General features: G+C 41.3%; 1 protein-coding gene across 1 annotated transcript in view; it reads left to right on the top strand.

The window, feature by feature from the left end:
• Positions 1-3,595: 3,595 nt before the first annotated feature.
• IFT81 (intraflagellar transport 81) overlaps positions 3,596-25,770 on the top strand; it is a 36,728-nt gene continuing 14,553 nt past the window's right edge. Inside the window, exons 1-10 of the mRNA XM_082066326.1 lie at positions 3,596-4,075; positions 4,860-4,963; positions 5,563-5,743; positions 8,635-8,724; positions 9,784-9,849; positions 10,168-10,278; positions 11,476-11,560; positions 16,485-16,648; positions 18,046-18,141; positions 21,071-21,217. Coding sequence (XP_081922452.1) covers positions 3,932-4,075; positions 4,860-4,963; positions 5,563-5,743; positions 8,635-8,724; positions 9,784-9,849; positions 10,168-10,278; positions 11,476-11,560; positions 16,485-16,648; positions 18,046-18,141; positions 21,071-21,217 — 1,188 coding nt within the window. The 5' untranslated portion in view covers positions 3,596-3,931. The remainder of the gene's footprint in view (positions 4,076-4,859; positions 4,964-5,562; positions 5,744-8,634; positions 8,725-9,783; positions 9,850-10,167; positions 10,279-11,475; positions 11,561-16,484; positions 16,649-18,045; positions 18,142-21,070; positions 21,218-25,770) is intronic.

The raw sequence follows: 25,770 nt of genomic DNA, 5'->3' as shown, positions 1-25,770 counted from the left end.
TATGTGTATGTACACATAACAAAATATTGATAATAAAAGAGACAAACAGAAGGGCTCAGATTGCATAAGAAAAACAGAATTAAGTGTTGTATTTTCTTTCTAAATGCTCTTGTTTTCACATTAACATCTTCCATCTGTTTGGGATCTGACCTCAGCAGCTCAGCCGGACGTATTCATCTTCTTGCCCATGATGTTCCCTTATAAGGTGAACTCTCTTTGCCCGCGGAGCACAATTTTGATTTGCTCAGGTTTCGTTCCACTGATTTCCTGGCCTCTGTGGTTCAGCTCTCTCAGTTTTGCAAGGCAGTCATCCACGCAGCAGCAGCTATAACGGGAGGAGAAAGTCAGGAGGGAGTAATGAAGCTGTTCTAAAGAGCTCTGGATAGTTTATTTGCAGGCTCCATTCTCTTTCTTCAGCATGTTACCTCTGCATGATGCCTTTTAAATTAGCAGCCTCTGTAAGCCTTTCCCAAGCAAAATAAAACATAAGCCTTATCCTTAGGAAACTTTGCTTGAAACCCTGTATCACTCTCCACGCAAACTAACTTGGGAATTTGGTAAATGCTCCCAGAATTATACAACAAATATATATGAACGCTGACCTTTATTCTGTAAGGCTTGATCCAGATACCACATTACCCAACTAAGATAACTTAAGACAAGAATCTAATGAGTATCTTAGCTGTAATATTTCCCCAAGGCTGCACTGAAAGCTCTCATCTCTTTGTGAAGGTTCTGTTGTGATATCGAGGTGAAGACACTGAGGTAAATCTTAATTATGTTTTAACATGAAAATTTTGACACCACTACAGACTGTAAATATCAAGCAGCAGGCGGGCAGCCTGGGGGAGCAGTACGGCTACGTTGGGCTGCACGTACAAATAGCGCAAAGCCATTGGAAGAAAGGATCATGAAAACATCCAACTTCAAGGACAACACAGGATCCCCCACGATCCCCAAGTTAGGGAGTGCCATAGAACTAGGCTCCGATGTCTGATCGTTGCTCCTGCCTTCAATCAAGCTTTAAAACAGGCGAGCAAGCTGGAGCTCAGCCAGTCCAGCTCTCATGACGTCTGTCACCAAGGTCTCCTTCCCCAAGAGTCAGAACAACCAGGCTTCGTGGCTTTGCAGCATGACAGACTGAAACAATGTCACCATCCTTTTTACTTCTTATCTTGGCATTTTCTAAAGTTTTCAGACATCTTTCCTCTTCTTTATCTGTTGCCTCTTTAATGCTACACACACACGAGAAGAAGGGATGGACTTTTGCTTCTTGGAAGGTAGAGGGACTGAAATAGCCTGATGTAACGAAGAATCTCAGAGCAGCAGCCTCCCATCATGCCCAGCACAGCACTGTGGGCACCGTCGCTCTCTCCTCTGCACCGAGGTCTGACAAAAGGACATGTATCAGTATTTACAGAAACAGTTCCTCAAGGTCAAGGGATGGACCCACATCCACCACTTCCTATAACCTATTAATGTGGTCTACAGGGAGCAGACCCCAGCGTCTGCACAGGAAACACTGTTTTCATTTGTGCTCTCTGTGCGTTCTACATGCTCAAAATACTCATCCGAAGAAAAGCATAATTGATACCAGGAAAGCGTGTCAAGGGAAAGCAGACCTCTTCTGGGAACTCGTAGGTGAATACGATTCCTAAAGGTCAGTATACAGGCTGAAAGCACAAAGGAAACATGATCTGGTTTTAAAGTTCAAATCCAGGAGTCAGGAGACTTGGATTATGTTCCTGGCTGTACCACGGCTTTCGTGCACAATCACAAGCAACCCAGCCATCCCCTCTGTAACTCTGTTAAAAGCTGGGACACCAACACAGTGTCACTTTTCAGGCTTCCCACGAAGACCTGTAAATTAGTGTTTTATGAAGCGTTTTCTGCTCCTCAGAAAGAAAAAAGGAGCTAACTGAAGATAGACGCAGTGCTTAGAATTGCAAAGTATTACATTTATGATTGCTATTTACTGAGTCAAATTCTGCAGTGATTTACAACCTGTGCATTTCAATTGGCATCGATTTAATATGACTCACTGCATATTTTAATCCATCATCTGTGGACTCACATGGGATTCTAACACTTTCCAAGAAGCTAATTGCAATAGCAGAGGCTTCAAATCCCACCTATTTAAGGTCTAAGCATGGGTTATGAAGGATCTGCAAAAAAACCCCTTGCAGATTGAGATATCCATTTCACAAACAAGTTTCACTTTATTGTATAGTTTATTCTGATTGTTTGGTATTTTTGAAGCTCCTGTTGTTGCAGATTTAGCATAGCTATCACTACATATTTATTGCTACTTTGAGGCACACAAACAACTGATGTTCAACCCTGAAGGCATAAATTTGCCATTTGCCCCTGAGGAAGCCCGGGCACAGGACCGGCATTCCCGTTTCACAAGGATCCTCTCTACATCTTTCCATTTCAAAGAAATGAAGTAACCATTCACCTGATATGTACATCAGCCACGCCTGACACCTCTTTATGCTGTCGAAGACTGCCAGAAATCTTAATTGGGGTAACTGCATCAATCTGTTTGTACATCTCCTACACACGCAACAACAGCCTCCCTCTCAAGAAACCACAAAGCTAAGTATACACTTCAAAGGGTGAATCTCCAACCTACTTCCGCTGCTCCTTGCATCAAGAGCACTTGAGCTGTGAAGAAGCTCCAGGAAAGACTTGGCCTGTGGCGTGTACAGCCCAGCACCACCTACAGCAGCTGCAGCCTTGCGTCCCACAGGGCCAAGCAGCGGTGGCCTTACCGGCCAAGCAGCTCCGGCCCTGCTGGCCAAGCCCCGGCCCCTGCCCCACTGCAGCCAACCCACCTCCTGTCTGGCACTGCCACTGCCCTTCCTCACAGTATCACAGTATGTTTGGGATTGGAAGGGACCTCAAAAGCTCATCCAGTGCAATCCCCCTGCTGGAGCAGGAACGCCCAGGCGAGGTCGCACAGGAAGGTGTCCAGGTGGGTTGGAATGTCTGCAGAGAAGGAGACTCCACAACTTCCCTGGGCAGCCTGTTCCAGTGTCTGTCACCCTCACTGAGAAGAAGTTTCTTCTCAAATTTAAGTGGAACCTCTTGTGTTCCAGCTTGATCCCATTACCCCTTGTCCTATCACTGTTTGCCACCGAGAAGAGCCTGGCTCCATCCTCATGGCACTCACCCTTTATATATTTATAGAGGGCAGGGCAGGGCCTGCTGCGGTGCCCTCTGCTCAAGAGCTGGGGGTAAAAATACCAATTCCTGCCCAAATCAGGGCGGGAATGGGGGGAACTGAGCTTTGTGCCGGGCGAGTGAAGCGGTGCAGCTGAGCAGGACAGGCCGCGACGCCGGCGGTAGACATCCCGGCGCGGCCTGCTCCGCGCTACCCCTCCTCAGGCCTCAATGGGCTGCGAGGGCAGCGCAACCCGACAGGAGGAGGCGCGGATCGAACCTCCGCGGGACAGCCCCGCCCTGCCCCGCCCGGGCCCGCCCTGCCCCGCCCGGGCCCGCCGCCGCTCTGCGCATGCGCGGCCACCCCCTGGCTCGGGCCCGTTTCCAGCCGTTCCGGCGCGTTGGCAGAAGCGCGCGGTAGCGTCGGAAGTGACGCCACTGCCCTGGCCTGGCAACCGTTACCAGGGTAACCGGGAGGCGCGCGGGGGGCGCGGGACGAGGCCGCGGCGTCGCATCGAGCGGGGCGGCCCCGGCGGGCCCGGCCGCCCCCTCCGCGGTCCCTGTGAGGGGCCGGACCTTCCTTCGGAGGCCGCGAAGGGGCTGAGGGGGCGGCCGGGCTGGGCCCCGCCGAGCTCGGTGCCTGCCAAGCGCCTCCGGGCTGCCGTGGGCCTCGCTGAGGTGGTGCCTTCACCCGCCCTCAGCTCCCACCGAGGCCTCCGGGCTTCTCGTCTGTCTTCTTCTGCAGAGGTTTTTCCAGGACACCCTTATGAGTGATCAAATCCAGTTCATTGTTGAGAAACTCAATCAGGAGCCCTTCAGGAAGAACTACAATTTAATCACGTTTGACTCCTTGGAGTCAGTGCAGCTGTTGCAGCTGCTTAATGATGTTCTGGGGGAGATTGACCCAAAGGTAAGGAAGGCAATCAGAGCTGCTCACACCTGTGTAATTACGAACATTTAAAATGGGCTTGATGCAGAAATTTGCTTTTATTTAGGTCTGGCTCTGTATAATCTTGTGGCATGTTTGGTTTACCAAAATAGCTTGTATGAATCTTCCTGGAAATAAATATGCCTGGCAAGAATCCTTTCTGTCTGTAGATTTACGTGTTTTTGGCAAACCAGCAAATATTTCTTGGGCCAGGGATACTGCATCCCTGTCTCCTACAGACTGGTGACTGAATCTTTTCATTGGCATACAGATCTTGGTTCATACTGACAACTGCTGTGTTCTTAAGCCAAAAGTCAGGCTGTGTCTTGCACACATAGACAGGGCAGGAACTGACCAAGAACTGAACTTCATGGCTTAGCTGTTGCAATCGATATTGAGTCCCTCTCATTGAGCTACCAAAAGTGTGTACAAGATCAGAAGGGATCATTTGTACATCTGGGGCGCAGATACATGTGCCTCGGCGTGCTTGGATATCTGACTTCCTTGGTGGACGTAATTGATTTATCTGCATAGATGAGGTCCCATGAGCAGGGAAAATGTATTCCTAGGGTAAATTTAGAGAGAAAAATCCATTAGAAGAGAATTGAAGTTTGGTGACAAAAAGGATGTTCTGTATGAAGCATCTCAGCATCTCACTTCATTGACAATCACGTCATAAATGGATAAAGTCAATTGCTTTAGTGTTTCTAGTTAATGTGACTTGGGCAAACAGTGGATAATTAATTATTTTTTTTTTACTATTTAGCATGCTGTTGACATTAGAGAGGAGCTACCAGAACAAACAGGTAAAAGAATGTTGAGTCTTCTTGGCATCCTTAAATACAAACCTCCAGGAAGCATATCGGACCTGTGAGTATCTTTTGGTCTACAAATCGCTGTGAAACCTTTTACAGCTTATACAGTAACAACCTTTAATTCAGTAGCTGTGTGTATTTTTGACCTCGACTATCCCAGTGGGTATGTGTAAGGCCTGTCCCTATAGAAAATGGTGTAGGGGGTGGCAGCAGGAGAATGTCCCGAAAGCAGCAGCTGCTATTGCGGACTCAGCCAGGAGAGGGTGCGGCGTGACTGGCAGGGTCTGTCCCTGTCCCGTCCCCCCAGACCAGCTGTCCCAGGCTGGGTTACCCCCTCCTGCCCCAGGTAATAACCCAGAAAACCTCCACTCTTCCCACATTGCCTTCATTCCCGAAGAATATCACAAAAAACAAAGAGTCGGTTTTGCTGGCTTTATCCTTTTGGTGTGTCAGGGGGTTCTTATCTGTCTCAAAATAGCAGAATCGGGATCATAAATAGCAAACTGGCATCGTGAGTGTTTTCTCTTTTAATAGAATTAATAAAATCATTAGGCAAGTGGGGAGGGAATGTCAAAATATTGCAAATCATTTGTTCCAAGCCAGTGTTCTTTAGTTTGAGATTTATTGGTATTTTCTTTTTGTTGTTTCCTGTAGGAGTGCGTTTCGCCAGGGGTTAGTTACTGGAAGCAAATCTGTAATTCATCCTGTCTTACATTGGCTTCTTCAGAGGACCAATGAGCTCAAGAAAAGAGCTTACCTGGCACGTTTCTTAGTAAAACTGGAAGTGCCAGCAGAGTTCCTTCAGGATGATACTGTGGCTGACATCAACAAACAGGTACCATTTTTCATGAATGCCAACATTTTACGTTAATTAATTAGAGTGCTAATAGGAGAAGGTATAAATGAACTGGGGAGTTACTGTTGAGATATGTGTTCAAGTGAGTTGTGTGAAGCGCATCTTGGAATCAAAGATTCATAATAAGAATGCGTCTTGTCCACCTTTCTTCCAATAACCCTGAAACTAATAGGTAGCATTGAATTAAAAGGTTTTATGCCCCTTAAGTACTGGGTACTAAATAATGTTCAGAGCCATGTTGGCTAAGACAGATTTTTATTTCTTAATTTTTAGCCCCCCCTTTTTTTTTTTCCTATGATCTACAACATGGATATTTTTAGCTTTATCAATTACCACTTCAAACTAGTGCAGAAAATGTTATGACCAAAAGTCAGTGTCTCCTAATTGTCAATTGATTGTGTAGTATTCAGTGCCTAATATTTGTGTTTGCCTTATCCCCCTTCTGCTTCAACCATTTATTTTTTTGTGAATAAGTAAAAAATTTATTCTTTCCAGGCTGATATTCCTACTCGTTGTGTTCCTGAGCACTAAATGTTGATTTTAGGTAGTCAGAGTGGGTGGGTTTGAAATGTAAAGCTTAAAGTGAACCAGAGTTATGTTTTTTGATCTGTATTATCTGAGGTACATATTTACCTAAGTTTTATCTGGTTTTCTGTGCCTTTTGTTATGTATAATGACTTCAAAATCACGGTGGTTTGGAATATATGTAACAGTTAACTCAGTTTATTAACTGTGCACCAGTAAAGCTGTATTGTCCGACTGAAGCTTGACTAAGCCTTTTATATTTTTTGTTGTTGTTTCCACTAATAATATTGAATTTATAACTTGGAATAACTAAGCAGAAGTAGCAAAGAGAGAAGGGAATGCAGATTGTATGTTTTTTCAGTATGTCGCAGTCTTAATATGGATAAATATCCAGCTCCATTATTTCCATTACGTAAGATGTGTTCCTTTTTGAGATTACAGTAATATAACCATCTTATTAAACTAATATCCTGCTGATTAATTCAAAACAGAAGCTGAGGTAATATAGTGCCTCAATGTAATTTAACATTACAATGCAAATATTTACATACTAATTAATTAAAGAATTTAGCCTAAGCTAGTTAGATAATACAGGCTTGCAACAGAGTCTTTTAAGAGAAACATTTAAAACATAAGAGTTTGGGAATCTTAGAACACGGTCAAGTTTTATGGGTGCATTGAATCAAGCTCAAATGTACTTTTGTAAATTATTTAAATAAGATACTTGGAGTACTTACCACCTTCCCAATTGTGTTGTGATTTGGACATCGGATTGGCTGCAGTATATAATTTTAAAAGTAAGCAAATTCAGGCATAAATCTAGTTGTCTGGTTTTCAGTGAGTTGTCCTCAGGTGCCAGGAGTCCTTTTTTTTTCTCTGCTACAGAACCTGGGTGTTCTTTGGTCATTTGAGCATGTCACTTGCTTTGGGTACACATGGGGTTGCTGCAGCTTTTCCTTGGTGAAAGTGGGAGACCTTCCCTTCATTACCTGCAAATTGAACTATGCCCGTGTTTGAATCTTACAATTAGTCTTGAAATGTGTCCCACTAAGGAAAGGACTTTAGTAAAGTCCCCTTTGGAAAGAGGCAGAGAATCCACACACCAGAAAGCTGATGGACATCAGCAATTGTGGATACAGTTGCTCAGAGACTACCTGCTATTTCATTTTCTCTTAAAGCACTTCTGTAATGCACAAGTGATACAACGCAGGCCAGTTGCATTTTTACTCCTACTTTTTTGTAACTCATTCTGCATTGTCCAGCATGCACATACCTTATCATACCTTTATTTGCCATTTCATCGAGCTCTTTCTCTATTATCTTCTTCTCAGTAGCCATTTCATTGCTATTTTTTGGAATTCATTCCAGCTTGTCAGTGTACGTCTGATATTGAAACAACCAGAAATGAACAGAGCATTCTAGATGCTGGTTCCCCAGGGTTTTATAGAATAGAATTGCTGTTTCACTGCTCAGGGATATGATGCCTTTGTTTGAACTGGTCTTTGTCGTTGCCATTTTGTGTTCAACATTCATATCAATTGCTCTTTCCAGGAAGTAAAAAATGACTTGATGTTCCCTTTTTAGATTTTTCCATCTTACTGAATGGCAGTTTCTGTGGAGATTATCTTCCTTTAGATCTCAGCCTGCATTTCTCCAAGTTGAATCTAAATTTATTTCCTATCCATATTTCTAAACTCTTTCTGTCCCCTGTTATTTCTCTGCCCACACAGACTTTCACACTGCCTCTCAGTTTCAGATCACTGGTGGGCAATGTACTGGTGTGGAAGTAGCACAGTCTACTTCTCTCTAACTACCGAACGACATATATAATTCTCTATATTACACTGAGGGCACAATTATGCAATGTGTCAGAACTGTTTCTCACATGTAAAGTCAGGTGTGCTCTTGGACCGCTTTGCTTGATTGAAGCTCAGTGCTCTATAAATTCAGGGCCAGTTGCTTCGATCGCGGGTGTTGTTAGATCAAGCTCTTCCTTTTTGGGCTGATAAATTTATCTCATGTGATATACACAGATGTACAGTGAGAATAATTTGTTAATATGGCCTTGTCCCTTTCAGATAACATCTTATCTTCCTGTATTCTCTTATATTACAAGGGTAGAGGTGAAAATGCTGAAGAAATCTTCAAATGGAAGATGATGCACTGTGTTTTTTTTACTTTTTGCTTTGTATGTTGATAAGCTTTTGTGATGAAAAACGCCTTTAATACTTGTTCTCACCATATTTCTATTTCTATATTTAGTGTCTTTGTAGTAAAGCAACATGTTGATCTGAAAATCCTTAGACACAGAGCTCATTCTGAATGGCTTTTATTTCATTTTATAGTATGAAGAACTGATGGAAGCATTTAAAAACCTACATAAGGAGTGCGAGCAGCTCAAAACGTCTGGTTTATCTACTGCAGAAATAAAAAGGGTAAAAAAATCCGAGAAAATTGTGCGAGTTTTGTCGAGATTTTTTGTTCCTGTTTCTTTTTGTTGGTGTTGTAGGCTCATTGCAGTGGATAAGGTGCACAGGTCAGAGCTGGCATGCACGGCCGCTGCCTTTTTGAAACGTTTCTCTGTTGGCAAACATTCGAAAGTCCTCGCTCTGCTGAGATCTGAGCTTTGTGTAGCAGATTGGGAGACGAGGCTGCCAAGACTGTTCAGCAGCATTTTCAAATATTAGAACTCCCTTTCCTCTCAATGCAAACTGATAGGAAGCCTTTTGCTTTACTGATACAGGGTAATAATTGCAGAGGGTGTTGAATGAATTAAGAGCTTAAGTCAACAAAAATTATGATCCTGTGTGGCTAAGGTGTTAAGTAAAGCTATTTGCCCTTTTTCAGCAAAATATTTAAGTGTGTGTACAGCTTTCCAGTGAGACATATAGACAAGTTAAGCAAATGTTGAGATAACATCTAAATTTGGAGAATTTATTTCCCTTTCTCTCATAGCTTATTGATCCGTGGAGTCCTGATGTTGTAAAATAGGACTAAAGGAAAATAATAATCACATACATGTTTTAGCAGTAAAAAGTGTTTCTTTTAACACAATTTTAATATAAAAAGTGGCAGCAAACATCGCTTGTGTGCAGCTTCATGCAAGATTGTCTGCCCCGAAGCGGATAATGGTGGTAATATTAAGAACATATGTTAGACTGCATCAGGTGTTGAATTCATGCTGATTTTTGTTTGGTTGTTTCTCTTTGGTTTTATTTTAGAGAAAACCACCTGCTTTTATTTTAAATGTTCCCAGGAATCCTCAAGGATGCAGATGAAGGAATGTTAGCATAAAGAGAGTGGGAACTGGGTGGGAAGTAAGAGAGAGATTGGAGTCCTGGATGTTCTGGTCATAGATCAATAAAATTACAACCACTTCCGTGTATTAGGAGAAGAATTCTGATTTTCATATTAATTTGGACAGAATTTAGCCCAATCCATAATTTATTGTAAATAAATTAACATTTGTTTATCTATTTTTTTCTGCTTTTTAGGATATCAGTGCAATGGAAGAGGAGAAAGATCAACTCGTCAAACGCGTGGAGCGTCTTAAGAAGCGGGTAAGAAGAGAAGTAACGCTGTTACATTTCAGTGTCATCATCTTTGGCTTGCAACTCTGATTTTGGAATGCAAACAAGGATTAAGATAAACACACTGTATGTCTAGGAAGGAATCAAATAACTAATTGACCCATGGGGAATCTCCCCAGGCGTTAGTCCAGAGCTTTTAAGAATCTTGAGTCCAGCACTTCGCTGTCATTTCTGAGTAGTAACATGTATGGAGAGGAAGTGCTAAGTGGGCTTGTGAGACATGTGATCTCTTCAATGTATTTCTCAACTATCTGACAGTAACATGCACTATTTATCCACTTGCTGTAGGTGGAGACAGTACAAAATCATCAACGAATGCTTGAAATAGCAAGACAGCTTCGCTTAGAAAAAGAGAGAGAAGAATCTTTGGCTCAACAGAAACAAGAACAGAAAAATCAGGTACTGACATAAAAGCATACCCATTAAATTGTCATCAAATTAGATCACCATTAAAAATATAAATGTTTATGTACATTTTAAGGGAAGAGGCTTGACCCATCAAGTACTGAACACCTCATGCAAGGTACTTGGTTGCCTCGGTTGCCACTGACAACATCATTTAACAGTCCCAGGAAATGTTCCATGACTTTGTAGCACCCAAAGAAAATTCTTTATATTTACAGTAGCGATCAAATGTTTCCTTAGTTTGATTTGTATCTCTGTGCATCTGCACTAAGATTTCAGGGGCTGCAGAACACAGCAAGTACCTCAGCTTTTCACTGGGTGGAGGGAACACGTATTGAGGGGCAACCTTGGGATTTTAGTCCCCAAGTTCGACAGGGGGACTGTCAGACTTCCAGGAAGCACTGGAAGCAGCTGACATCTGAACATAAGGCTGGGTTTTATTTCTGACCTATGTTGTAAAACCAATGTATTTTAATAAAATGCAGTGTCATATTGTTACATCATCTCACCAAATTCTGTAACGTGAACTTCAACACTGTATTCAAAGGAGAAAAAACCCAGATTTCTAGTATTGCAGTTCATATCTGGATGTGGAATCAATGTGAATCAGCGGGCTTTCAAGCTGTTGGGTCTTTGCTTGAACCTGAGTGAGATCACAAGTAAAATGAATGTGATGTCCAGCTAATTCCAGTTCTTAGCACACATCTCTCTAAATCATAAAAATGCTAATCAGCTGTGTGTTGTTGGCAACAAGCTTTCCATGTGCTCTCAAGTTGGACAGCGGATTGCTGGAACAACTTGGCTGCGTTGAAATACTGCAGTGTAAGGATAGTTATCTGCCGCAATCCTGATTCTTGTGGTCTTTTTTTTTTTGGTTGTTGTTCTTCTAATGTTCAAACTACTCATATTTTTGGTTGAAAATTGCATAATGTATTTCTGCCATAGAGAAAATATCCCTTGGGAGTGCAAGAATATTTTCTTTAATTAACACTAGACAATATCAAGTAAACTCACACTGATTGTTGAAAATTTGTTTTGGCACATTCCCTTGTGAAACAGATAATCACCAGATGCTTATAGCTACCTTTTTTTTTTAGTATTTGAGATTATTTTTGATACATATTCAAACAATTTAAGCGAAAGACTATTTCAAAGGAATGAGCTGATGTGTGTCTGATTCTCTCTCCGAAGTTGTTCCATGCGGAGCAGAGACTGCAAAGGGCACAGCTGCAGCTGAAGGAGATGCATCATGCAGTAGTGGATTCAAAACCTGAAAGTAAGTAGTTATCTCTAAAGGCTGGGGGTTGACACTTCTCTTTTGAAAATGAACTCAAAACTGGGTGGCTGTCAATAATATGGTAGTGCTAAAAAGCCTATACACACTTAACAGAATCTAAAGAAAGAAATAATTTGTGTTCTAAAGGCCCAAGTCCTACTTTTCAATGTCCGTTTAATATTCCAGTTGCATCACATAACTGCTTCAGCAGCTGTTTTGAGTTAGAGATTTTTTTTCAGTCACCACCACATTGTGTTGTTATTACTTTGTAATTTTACTCTAATTTTTTTACGATGCTCATCAGGCACTGAACCACAAATGGAACTGAAAGAGTATCTGGACTATCTTCTTTACTCAAAGGGACCTGCAGCGGATTTTATAACTGTTCCGTTTTCGCAGTAGCTATCAGAGAGTTTATACAGCAAAGCTGTGTCAACATTTCTATTTCAGTTCCTGGGTTTTTTTAAGGCCAATGGAAACTTGGTGGGTTCAGTTCACAGATGTGAAGGTAACATAATAAAAAGCCAGTAAATATGCCATTTAATCAATGAGATGAAAATAAAGATGAAGTTAACATATTTGATTTCCTTATCTTGAGTCCTGCTTGCAAGGGAAAAAAAAAATGTTTAGATGTTCTGAAGAAAAACTTGGAGTCATTACTTCAGAAAGCTTGTGTTGAAATTTTGCCCAAACAAAGACTAAAGGACTAAGCCTTGTAATTGCTTTTCCCCACAGCAGATACAAAGACAGTGCCTGTAGTAGCGATTGCAGAATGCCAGCTGGGTTTTTTAAATAATTGAAATTAGGTGGCCACAGTGCACTTGAATGGGATTCCATTTATTTTAAAAGCTTTGGTCTACAGTTAGCACCATTTATTTTATTTTAAAAGCTCCCTTTGACTGCAGTTTGGTCCCTCAGCTGCCCACTGGGATCAGTGCAGCTCGCGTGCTGACAAGTCAGCGCCTGGTTGGTAGGCGTGATTTTCACTGGGAGACAGATACCTGCCTGTAAAAGAATTTGAAAATGATAAAGTTGTTAATGAGTCGAAGCTTTTTTGTTTGTCTTACAGACGCGTCCTCCTTTGATTACTTCATCTAACCAATTTAGGATGAAGTACTTTAAAGAAACGTAAAGGAACTCTTTAAGGAACGCAACTAGCACATATTCATGGGTATCACTAACGTGCAGTTAGCATCAGTCTGCTTTAGCTGTGCCAGGAAAATACAGGTTATTGTTAGTAGGTTTTTAATACCTAGAAATATAATATTTAGAAGACTTTGTATCACGACAACCAGTTGACTGTTAGGAGATGTTTTGTAGACTAATTAGTGATACTGTTTTCCACAGTATGGTCCTTCCCTGGGTATTAACTTCAGAATTACTCAGTATGTTTGACTGCACAGAGGCAGTTGCTGCTGGTAGCGTCAAACACCACACATGTGCAGTTCCCGTTTTGTTGTTCTGGATGTGAACAGTATTTTTATTAACGCTGACCATTAGTTTGAATAACCTGGCTGATGGTTTCTCAGCGCGGTTGCCATCTTTTTACTTTGAATAGCTCTGCTGGAACAAACACAAATTGTTTAATGCCAAGAGGCAAATCAAATGACTGAAATTCTTGATCTCTGTCCATTTTAGAGAACATTATTGTTCACTTTATTGGCAGAAATATGGAGTGGATGACTAGCTGGAAAATATTGATTAAAATAATGTCTTAAGATGATTGTTGTAGATAAAGAGTGAAATGGCAGAGGAATTGCTTTGTACAGATGTCTATTCTATGTCCTTCCGAACACTTGATAAAAAATAGACATTTAGGATACTATTATTTAAGTATTTCGTTTGAATGAAAACAGTAACATTTTTCTTTCCCTAAAATTCTGAGGTTAAATGATCTCCAACGCTGCAGACCACATTACAATTAAAGTTATAGATGTATTTGGTGAAGGAGAATGGCTTATGTGGAACTTTATTTCCATCTTTAAGTGATTAATAAAGTCACTGTCAATTCATGCAATGTCAGAGCGCTTTTAAGCTAACTTGATATCTTTGGGAATACAAGTCTGTTTGTGATATTAAACAAAGTGTTGGCCAGATAGTCTATAAAATCAGTGCTCCTCTTTTTAATTTTTTTCTTTTTAAAAGAATCAGTTGTTGCTGCAAATGCTTTTGGTGTAGGAGGCACAATTGGTAACCTGTAGAGGGAAAAGCAGCAGCAGTCTGAGTGCAAGGTGAATTGAGGTTTAGATCCATTAGCAGAATTATGTAGAGAAACTTCCCTCTTGTCTCCATGACTGAGCAAGCACTAAGAAACTCTTTCTCCCATCCCTCTCTTTGTGATCATCATAATAAAAAAGATTGAATGGAAAACATGAGGAGTTGCTCTTAATAGCTCTTCACATGTAAATATGTGGTTGGCAGAACCTTGCTAAAATAACCTAGGGCACAGAGCCAGAGTTTCTGTGCAGCTTACGTATGTACATTTTGTAACCATAAGTCAAAGTTAAAACATTAAAACCAACATTTCTATGTGTAATGGAAAGATTTAAAGTATGTCTGCTTTTCTTTCCTCTAGCCTGGGAATTTGAAGAAAGAATGCTTTTCACTGAAAAAAAAACCTGAAACAAAAGCTGCTCTATGTTTGGTTTTTTAAGGTTCTGTTAAGCAGCAAAAATAGCTCTTAGGTAGTTACTTCTCCATATGTTGCACCATACAGGAGGAAAAATATACCTGAAGTATTTAGGAAAGAAACTACATTAGTCATGAAGGATGTTGACATCATCTTGTCTTTCCCCAGTGAGATGTCAGGTTTTAACTCGCTTCATTCTTGTTGCACCACCAAGAGTGAGCAGGATGCAGAACCAGCAGCCATCAGTGTTGGAAGGAAGCTGGTAGGAGCTCTGAGGTTGTCTGAGATAAATCCAGATTGTGGTCAAGGTTGTACCCTGTGAAGTCAGCAGGTCTCCACTCTTGTGAAAGCAGCTGTTTAGGTGCGGTTATTTCCTGGGTTTAGTGTCATATCTACAACAAATTATTTGGTCATGTACATTTTATAAGAAAACAGGAGTCATACAAGAAATTAAATATAGGCTACATGTGCAGATTTTTTTTTTCTTTTGGCTACTAAGAGGAAAACAAGAAATTAGTTTGATTAAATTATTAATATTTAATATCAGAATAATTTAATCAATATCACTTTGATTTCCCCACCAAAGACCTAGGTTATAAATATCAAATCAGAAGCTGTGTTCCCAGTCAGTTCGGAGGTGCTGATTGAGCTCACAGTGTATGTGGGAAGCTTTGCTGCATTTGCAGAGGTGAGACATTAAAATGTGGTTCCTCCTGCCCAGCTCCGCCGTGGGCTGAGGAGCATTGGAACCAAGATCTTCTGCAAGAAAGAAGTGGGAATTCTCTCCTAGCGAGTCCAAGTGTTGCTCAGGCAGAGCCGTAGAGCCGAGTACCTGCTGGCTGCTGCACGCACAGGGTAACGCTGCTCAGCTTTCTGAAACCAGGGCTGGTGCTGTTTGATTTGCACAAGATAAATGACCTTTCCACAGAGGGGAAAAGGATGTGTGCTAGTGTTGCTTTTCATAAACACATTGGAGTAAACTGCTGGAAAAGAGGAATTCCTGCTCAGTTTTAGTTTGTGTTGACTTTGTTAGCAGCGCTGCTTTCCCTGGGGTCTGTTTTCTTTCTTCCAGTTCTTGAGGCTTTCTCAGGAACTCAGAACGGCAACTGAACCAAGTAGAGGATCTATCAGGACGCTGTTTCTAGAGGTAAACAGTGTCAGAACAACGAGGGCCCCTTTTTCTAGGCTTGTATTGCACTTTGTTCTGACCTCCTCCTTTTGCCAGTCAGTCATACGGTCAGCACTCTGCTCTCCCTTACATCTTTTCCCATCTCTGTTTTGGCAACATCAGCTGCACTATCGTGTCTCTGGACTCAAGCTTTTCTCTGCTTGCGCAGCGTATGAGAGAGACAGAGACTGCGAATGTCTTGTTTTTCTTGGCATTTCATGGCGATTCCATATTCTCCCAAATATGGAGAGAAAACCCTGATCCTTCAAAAAAACCCCAACTCTAGCAAGTAGTTTAAAAAAGTACCTAGAATACTTACCTTCGAGACATCTGGATCATGAAAAAGATTCTGAAATACCTATTCCCACTCTCACCTGACATGTGACTTCCAAATCTTACTGTAATCCTTGGCACAGGTGTCTTGGAGGAGTAATTGCACTGAAGTGCCTGTTGTCAGTGGAAGACGGTGTAATGTAATTTAAATAGATGCTTTATTTGATTCTGTCGCATTTTTCTAGCTGCGCATTGTTCTTATCTGCGTGTATCTCTGTTTATTTTTAAATTATCTGTTAAGGAGGCTAAATTACTCTCCCTAGCAAGAGCCAGGTAAGCACAATAATACACAGAGTGCATCAGGCTTGTGTGGAGCGAAACTTAGAAATGGGGTTGCTTTTCTCAACAGAATTTTGGACGTTACTCAGCAACTCCTTCTTGTTTTTTCCATTTTATCATTATTTTCAGTGTTCTCAGTCTATATACTGTCCTGAAATTGAGTGCTTTGTTCTTACAAGAAAAAATAGTCCGCTATTTACAGGGAGGCAATTTATACGTGTTCCAGCAATGGAACAGACCCTTAAAGTAGGCATACGTTAAATTGTGCTCATTTTAAGGCCTTTTTAGAAGCCAGATTGAAGTTTTATTTTAAGGAAGGATTTCCAAGGATCATCTAAATTAAAAAATCTTTATCAGGTAACTACGTGTTTCTTTGAGCGTTGAGAAGAAGACTCAAATGTTATGCTGTTGTTATTGTAATCTGCTGATAAATACTTTAATGTGTTGGTGAAATCAAGCTTAATTATCTGCTGCGTTGCTTTTATAGACACACACTGATTTAATTCATTTTTAAGGTTTAATGAAGAAACTAGAAGAGGAGATAAATTTCAATTCATACCTGGTTACTGAGAAAATACCAAGAGAGCTTGAAAGTAAGAAGAATTCAGCGTATTTCTTACAAAAGGTGGTTTCAGAGCCAGCTATGAGTCAATCTGATCTCAGTGTCATTGAAATCAAGGTAAGTTGAGCAAGGTCACACTCAGTTTGTGTTCTGTAGCATAGCCGAAGGTTCTTGTACACGGGAGGTTATCTTATATTTCATTCCCAAAGAAACATCCCTTCAATTTTAAAGGAAAAGAAGATGTGTTCATCACTAAATGCAAACTCTCAGATAAGGTTTTTGTTTGTCTGGTTTTAACAAAACAAAACACAAAGCAAACAATCAAACCAAACCCCAAACCCAACCCTCTCCTTCAAGGGTTTGTTATTCTCTTTCTCCATGAGGTAACCTTTTAATTTGTTGTATTTTGGAAGTAAGTTCTTAATAGATAATAAAAGCATCTACTATACTTGGCTGTTACCGCAGCACGGCCTTAGCATTCTTTTAAAAGTCAGTCTTCTATTACTTCAGCACCTTAAAAAGGAGCTGAAGTGCACCAAGCATGCTACTATCCCGCATTTTATAATTCATAAACCAGGAATTTATTCACAGAAGGGAATTCTTATGCTGTCTTCAAATTCAAGCCCGTTTTAGCTTTTGTAAAGGAGTAGAATTTACAGGATATTTTTTTTTTTCGGGTGTTGGAGTATTTTTAGTCCTATTGAGCACTTTATTTGAAATACTTGACTCCCAAAGCACACGGGTATTGCTCACAGAGATGTCCGGGTAATGCCCAGCACTAGAACTGCATTATGTTTTCACTTCATTGGCTTTCAGCACATATTTACACTGCTTGCTTATCAGCACTCATCTCGTTAGCAGAGAATTCAAGGAAGGTTGCTAGGGCTGTGGTTTCCACGGCTGATGAGAGTCCCGGTGTAGCATTAAGCCAGGACTGGAAAAGCTGCGCTCAGCACTCTCAGTTTGGGTTTCCAGATGCAGTGGGATCTAAAGCTCCAGCCAGAATGAAGATCAACAGTTTGAGACTCTGGGCAAACAAGTGAATTTTGCAGCAGTACAAAGAAGGTACCATAGAGCTGGAATGTTCACGGTCTGTGACTCTTCCAAGTATTGGTGAAACTTGGTGCCACTTAGTCTTTATTTGCTCCCCTTCAAGCTTCTGATAAATGGTTGAGTGAAGAGGAATTTTAGTTAATATTGATAAAATTACACACTGTATGTGGCAACCTCAGTCTTTTTTCTGTCTGTACCAATTTTCTCTCCATGTATGCCGCTTTACTTCATTTTCAGGGCCAGCGTCATGCTCCTGCCTTATCATAAAGGCACAGAACTGGAAATCCAAAAACAGCCTCTTCCTGGCCAATGCTTAATGACTCATTGGGTTTTTTGGGTTTGTTTCTCTGCTTTAAAAATGGAACTAGCTGAATTGTGAATCTGGTCTGCAAAGCATTTAATACTTGGAGAAGACAAAGAAATAAAGCTTCATTTCCTTAGTTTTCTAATCTGTCTTGCAGATAAATGAAGTAAACGCACAGATTAATCAGCTTATTGAGAAAAGAATGATGAAGTATGAGCCAATCGATAGTAAATTTTCTATGTATCGCCAACAGGTAAGAAGGAACAAAATATATTTTAAGCAGAACTGGCTGAAGGGAAGAAGCCAGAGAGTCGTGGTCAATGGGGCGCAGTCCAGTTGAGGCCTGTATCTAGGGCAGTGCCTCAGGGGGCAGTGCTGGGGCCGGTATTATTCAATATATTCATCAGTGATTTGGACGAGGGCATAGAGTGCACTATCAGCAAGTTTGCTGATGACACCAAGCTGGGAGGAGTGGCTGACACACCAGAAGGCTGTGCTGCCATCCAGAGACCTGGACAGGCTGGAGAGTTGGGCAGGGAAAAATTTAATGAAATATAACAAGGGTAAGTGTAGAGTCTTGAATCTGGGCAGGAACAACCCCAGGTTCCAGTATAAGCTGGGGAATGACCTATTAGAGAGCAGTGTAGGGGAAAGGGACCTGGGGGTCCTGGTGAACAGCAGGATGATCATGAGCCAGCACTGGGCCCTTGTGGCCAGGAAACCAATGGTACCTGAGGTGGATTAGAAGGGGATGGTCAGTAGGTCAGAGAGGTTCTTCTGCCCCTCTGCTCTGCCCTGGGGAGACCACACCTGGAATATTGTGTCCAGTTGTGGCCCCTCAGTTCCAGCAGGACAGGGAACTGCTGGAGAGAGTCCAGCGCAGGGCAACAAAGATGCTGAAGGGAGTGGAGCATCTCCCGTGTGAGGAAAGGCTGAGGGAGCTGGGGCTCTGGAGCTGGAGAAGAGGAGACTGAGGGGTGAGCTCATTAATGTTTACAGATATATAAAGGGTGAGTGTCAGGAGGATGGAGCCAGGCTCTTCTCGGTGACAACCAATTACAGGACAAGGGGAATGGCTTAAAACTGGAACACAAGAGGTCCCACTTAAATTTGAGAAGAAACTTCTCGGTAAGGGTGACAGAACAGTGGAACAGGCTGCCCAGGGGGGTTGTGGAGTCTCCTTCTCTGCAGACATTCCAACCCGCCTGGACACCTTCCTGTGTAACCTCATCTGGGTGTTCCTGCTCCACGGGGGGATTGCACTGGATGAGCTTCCGAGGTCCCTTCCAATCCCTGACATTCTGTGATTCTGTGATTCAGAAGCAGAGCAATTTGAGTCATGAGTTGTTTTACATACTGATTTTTTTTTTTTAATTTATTTAGCGTAAATCGGTAGAAATACATAATGACGGAGGACAAAAAGGAAATAAATGGCTGTTGAGCATATGTGTGTTTAGGGCTGAGTCAAACAGTTGCTTTCAGGCAGTCGGTGAGTTGGTAGTCAGTGCTGTCTGTGGCTGTTTGGTGCTGCCCTTCTGCTGCATCACTGGAATTCTGGAGAGATGGGTTGGAGGAGCTGTTCTGGTAAAGCTCCAGCTGTGGATGGATTCTGAAATGCAGCCCCTGGCTGCGACGCTGCCTTGCGCTGGATCCCTTGCTTCTGTTTGACCCCGCTCTATAACATTTTTCCCATTACATCTACTAAGAAGGTATTCCTTGATATTTTTTTTTTTTTTTTAATTTTTCATCCTGAGGCTGTAAAATAGTCTTTCTATAAAATAAGCTCTCTGGTCTAGTCTTAGTAAATTCACAAGTTATAAAAAGGATTTATGAACTCCAAGATTTTCAGAACTCACACAGAAATGCGAGTGATTTCTTTTCCAGGCAACCTGTGCTGCTGCTCATTTTATTGACGATTTTCATGATGATGCTTGTGGTGACAGTTTGAAAAATAAAAAGGGCTTAAATAAAAAGTATCAGTGGGAGGAAAAACATTGTGATAAAATCCATGATACAGTTCGATCAGATGGGCAATATGAAATGCTCCATTTTGTTTAGTGAGAGATGCTCTTCTTCCCAGAGAAAAGCTCCGTAATGTGCTGGTAACAAACATCGACTGGCTTGTGGTAGAACTGTGTTCCATGGAGAAACACACGTTGTTCTCACAAAATAATATATACATTGTACCGCAGTTTGTCACTGCAGAGATCTCATGAGCAAAGAGCTGAGATACCACCCCAGCAGAATTCTAGATGTAATTTTAGAAATAAAGCTGATCCTTTTAGCCTAGTCAGAGTATATTTTGCTTTGTTTTTTCTTAATTTTTCCCTTGCACATGAAGAAACCAACTATCCCTCCAAGTTCATGCACGTGCATCTAAATAAATGTGTTATTTTAAAGTATTTTTTAATAGTGTAGTTTGGCAAGATAAAACTGTTTGGGTTTTTTTTCCCCCTGAACTAATGTGTACTTATGTTCCCAAAGCTGCTTCTGGTCAGACGTTAGGTACCCTTCGATATTCTGCCTTGTATAAAATATTATCTTTTAAATGCTTTATTTCCTAGACTCAAAAAAGAGAGAATAATCTGTAATCCACACTATTTCTGCACTGTATTGCTTTATTCATCGTCTCGTAGCTATTTGCCAAGATTTAGTGGCTCGGCTCTGCTGTTAGTGTAACATATTTCTGTAGGTTGGAGTAGGTTGGAGTTATAAAAATCTGTATTATGACATTTTTGAAATCTTGGATAACTTTTCGGTTAAGCCATGTTGGTGTGTCTTACATATGCGCATAAGAGACTCAGAAGAAATGGAGCAGCTAAAATGCCTCCTTTTTTTTCAATGAAAATGGAAAAATGCGGTGAAGAAATGTAAATGTAAAATGTATCAACGTGAATCTGGAAGAAAAGGGTATACGTGAAATTTCAGCTGTACTGAAGAAATTTGGGGGTCTGCAATCAGCTTCAGTGAAGTTGTGGTTTAACCCACCGTATATAACGTGCAACTGATGCTTTTTTCTGCGAAGTGATGCGCTCACGTTTCCTAATGTCCATCAGTTTCTGACAGTTCAAACGTGTTTTCAGTGGTGCAACGACTGAAACGTAATGGATTACATTTTACTCATTGTTAAACAAGGCAATTTGTATTTCACTTCTCCGTATGCATTTGTAATTATTGTGCAGGCATCTATAATTGCCCGGAAGAAGGAAGCCAAGGCAGAAGAGCTTCAGGCCGCCCGGGAGGAGCTGTCGGGCACGGAGCGGCAGATGCTGCACAAGACCAGCCAGGCCCACGAGCTGGAGGGCTCCGAAGTTCTGAAGGGGGAAGAGGTAACGCAGGGGAACGGGGGCGTCCGCAACAGGGAATTCCTATGGGATGGATCCAGTTTTGGTAACTCACCTTTTCCTTTTAACTTCACATGACAATAACCAATTCCACAGCATCTTATCCATCTGTATAGTATGTCGTCAAACTATACGGCCTCAGCTTTGCAACAGATCGGCCTCTGCGCACGTGTCATCAAATTCCAAAAATTTAACATATTTGAAGCCTTTTTAAAACAATGTGCAAATAATACAATGCTCTCCAGTGCTTTCCAATATTTATACTGCAGCAGTGCTTCATTTGTAGCTATTTTCAAATTATTAATTGCAATTATTCACATTGGACTTAATAGATTGCAGGGTATATGAGGACTTAATTTTGGGCTGCCTTGAAGTTTCAGACTCAGAGTCAAAACAATGTCAATATAATCACAATGGTATGATGGTAAATAATTATCTATAAAAGTCAAGACTAATGAAGGGATTAGGAGTTCAAGTGAGAATTCATGTAGATTATTTGATGTATAAAAAAAATCTGCGTTATTATCCATTCTCTATATGATATATGATCATGAAGCATAATACCAGCAATTATTAGCGATGCAGTTAGTCCTGTCATATTTATTACCTGCAAAAGCTTTTACTTAAAAATAAGTGTCCCCAGACCCTCCTGAAGTTGATCTGCAGTACAGACATTGAGTAGCATGATCAGCAGAGTTGTATTTGCAGCTGAAATTCTCAAAGCTGCTGCTGCTGCTTCAGAAGTTTGCAAAGAACAAGGCTGCTGCAGCTGGGCCGTGGTTTGTCAGCAAAATGAATTGACTTTTTGTAAGACAGTGATTTTTCTCAGTTTGGAAGAAGCTTGCTAAGTGTATTTACAGGCAGAATCACTAAAGCAAAGAATATTTTAGCTGCATCATTCTCGGACTTAATGTATCTTTTCGTTCCCTCATGTATTGTCTTTGCTTGCGCTGCCATCATTTCTCAAGAGTAACACTCTTCGCTTGCCTTTTCTTTGTTTCGGTGCTTTTTTTACGCACTGCTCAATGCAGGGAACGCCTGTGGTGGAAGGGCCTCCCTTCCTGATGCCACGGGACATGCCAGCTCCACAAAAATCACGGCTCTTTGAGAGGGGGTTTAGAGACTGAATCAAGTACGGAGTGTGTCTGTGTACACACAGCACAAAGGCTTCCTGTGTGATATGGAATCCATGCGTACTTCACTTGAGCCTTCTTGCCATTCTCCCCTTCTGTAAATCAAGATGAAAGCTACAGGTGGAGGCGATGGCACAGGGGCTTTGAAGAATTAAGATGTTGATATGCTATACACATTCCATAGGTGTTCCATAAGTAACAATAATAAGGAGACCACTGCGTTAGATTTCTCTCCACTACAAGGTTTTAATCCCCAGTGGGTATGTTGCTAAAATCTTGGACAGCTTTTTAAGTAAAAATAAAACCAGAAAGCAGACAATCTGTGTTTCAAGACATGTGAAATGTTTAATTATTCAATGAGAATGCATTACCAAGACAGCAACATATGTTTTACATTATCTGTAAACGCACTGTAAGGTAAGAAAGAATTGTTCTTGAGGGGGACAACATACTCTGATCCAGAGGAATTCAAGGAGAGCAGGGTAGGAGGGAAACACGGTTACAGAACCTTGTAAGAGGATTAATAATGAACAATTTAAGTTAATTGTCTTACACAAGGAAGAGGCTCAGGACAGGAAAAAGACAAGACCTGTTTTGAGCAGAACCTGCATTCCGTTTGTTAAAATATGTTCTGCTTTTGACTTTTAAAATCTTTTCAAGTCTTTATTTTGAGGAGCGAAGAATAAATCGTAGAATCATAGAACACCAGGCTGGAAGGGACTTCAAGGATCATCTGGAAATGACTGAGCACTTTGCACAAAACCATCAGCTTAAAATAAGAAATGTTTGTCTTTTCCTAAGAAGCATTTGCTGTTTTATAAAATAGTGTCTGCATGTTGGCCCAAGGAAGCCAGTGTCATACAGTCTGTGTCCTGCTCTTGGTTGTTACTTTATTACATATACTGTAGTGGTGCTTGCAAGCACTGGTGTAAAGTGGTAAAAAGAGCGTCTCTTATGGCTAAAAACTAGGAAAGGATTTGAATTCTTGATAGTTTTGATAGCTGCTTTTTCAAAGGTTGCAGTTTCCTCATCCTATCATGCAGATAGTGGTATTTAATTCTTTTGTAAATGTCTGCTGTCAAAAAATGCTGCATAGAACCTTGGTACTATCGTCTTCGTATCTCCTGAAAGCACATGCAAACACCTGTTACAGAACCGGCGCTGCCTCCGGCTGGGCTGTGAGAAGGCAGGACTGGGAGGTGAGACAAGCTGGCAGGGGAGAAGTGATGAAGCACAAGTGAAGTGAACAGGTTCTCTCTCATCAGGAAAAGTCTCGGTTCATCACTCACCAGACAACCTTTTGCTAGAGACTCGTTTCTGATATGTTATGCTTTTAAACTTGTATTTTCTGGTTCAATGCTCTTGCTCCAGCTCTGAGCCAACACCAGAGGCAATCTCGGTTCATGTGGCGGTGAGTCGCTGTTACACGTGTGCGGTGGGGACAGACAGAGGTTGTACGCTCAACCTTCACTTTGCGCTGTGTCAACCAAGAGCTTCCTTATGCTTTCTTGTTGCAGTCACACACATTTCACATTTAGTTCCTCCATTGTCAAAAAGGAAGAAAGAGATGTTCTTAACAAATCACTTTGCTGTCTGAAGTTTAAGATGGGCTTTTAATCCTGCCGTGTTTAACCTGTCTAAATGCTGCAGTTAAAGAATTTTCTCCTATACCCAGTATTTCTCATCTTCTCTTGGTCTCGCTTTGCTGCATCCTCTTTCATCATAGCACTTGGAAGACTTGGCCATTGATGAATTAGTGCCTTCCTACCCTTCCTACCCCGTACCAGGATTTGGAGCTCCAGTTGAGGTCATCTTAGCACTTCACCAAAAGGTCAATCCTGGCTTATGTTTTTAGGTGCTAGCATTTTGTTTTCTTCTCTAATAACAAAAAAGAATGTTAAAGCATTGTGCTGGGTTTGAGAGGTTGTATGGCTCGATAGAAGAAACAGCAGGGAATAAGCAATTCATTGATCAGACACACAAAAAAGTAGGAATAAATTGTCTGCTTCGGGGATTATGAAATCTTTTTAAGTACTTCAAAGTACAATGAGCATGGGGCAATCTTGGCAGGCTCCGAGCTGCAGCTGTCACATCCTGAAAATTAGGGAATCAAATGTTGACACTTAGAAGGCTAGATGGTTCAATTACAAGTGATCCTAGGTAAAGCTGGGATATTTTTAGCTCTTTACACAACGCATTGTACTTTGCAGAGTTCAGCGTAGGGCCCCAAGAACCCAGACTTCCCCAAGGTATCAGAATAGAACAGTATCATCGCTGTGCTTAGCTGCAGCGTTGAAATGAATATGGTTTTGAGAAAGCGGCACAGAAAGCCCTATTGGCTTCTCAACAGATACGCGAGGTTTGCATATTCATTTACATAAGGAGTTTAATTATTTTCATACAAGTGCTCGTCCTTGCCTACCTGCCCCCCGCTATAGTGATATTAAAAGAGGTTTCGATTTGCAAACAGAGGAAATAGTCAGTCTTGGCCCACTGATCTTGTCACTTTTCCTCTAAAACTCTTGGGTCCATCTGAATCCACCAGGAACAGTTTTCCACGTCCAGACTAAGTGGAGGGATTTGTAAGAGAGTGTCTGTAAGGGAACTCACAACCTGAGCATTAAACGCTTTAAGCTGAGACGCAGGGTATATATTATCCCATCTGTTTGCCGTCTCTCTCTTAACTTTTCACGGGGTACAGTTACATTCCTGTCTATCAAAGGCTCCTTACGCATGAAAATAGGAGAGTAGCTGGTAGTCAAGTTGGGAGAACAAAAGTGGCAAATCTGTTGGATTCTTGCAGAAGCCAGAAGCTTTTTGCTGTAAGAAGGTACCCACCATTTATGCCAAATGTATGCGGTGATTCAGACAGATCTGAACTGAACCGACTGCGCTTGCAGCACCCGCTGGCGTGAATAAACCATCCGTTTTATTGATCTGTGCATTTCCAGTGATAACAAAACGGGTTTTCATTATAAAGACTCTGATTGATCCAAATTATTAGTAATGGTTACTTTAATATGTCTTTCCTGACCAGAAGCAAGCACGGCTAGAAGAGACATTCTAATTAATGCTAATGAAGAATTTTCCTGATTGATGTGTCCGATGAGCAGCCTGTAGGATTTTTTCATTTTAATAGATTGGGGTAATACTGCTCGTATATTTTAGAAGTTTGTCCTTCTACGTATGAGTTATTAACTATATCCAGCAGTGGCTGTCCTCGCTTCAATTTAGAGGGGTTTAGCAAAAAATACTGGGAATATGTCATGATCACAAACTTTTCCTAATGGAATTTTAAGACTTTGGACAGTCTGTGTCCTGTTAATTGGTCTAGATAGAGAATTAAAACATCTGTTCCTCAATTCTTAATAAAAATAGAGATAGTCAGCTAAGATTTTCTGCAAT

The sequence above is a fragment of the Streptopelia decaocto genome (assembly GCF_964273445.1).
Source record: "Streptopelia decaocto genome assembly, chromosome: 15".
NCBI classification, from domain to species: Eukaryota; Metazoa; Chordata; class Aves; order Columbiformes; family Columbidae; genus Streptopelia; species Streptopelia decaocto.
The sequence above is the reverse complement of the archived record's forward strand: the minus strand, read 5'-3'. Positions and strand labels throughout refer to the sequence as shown.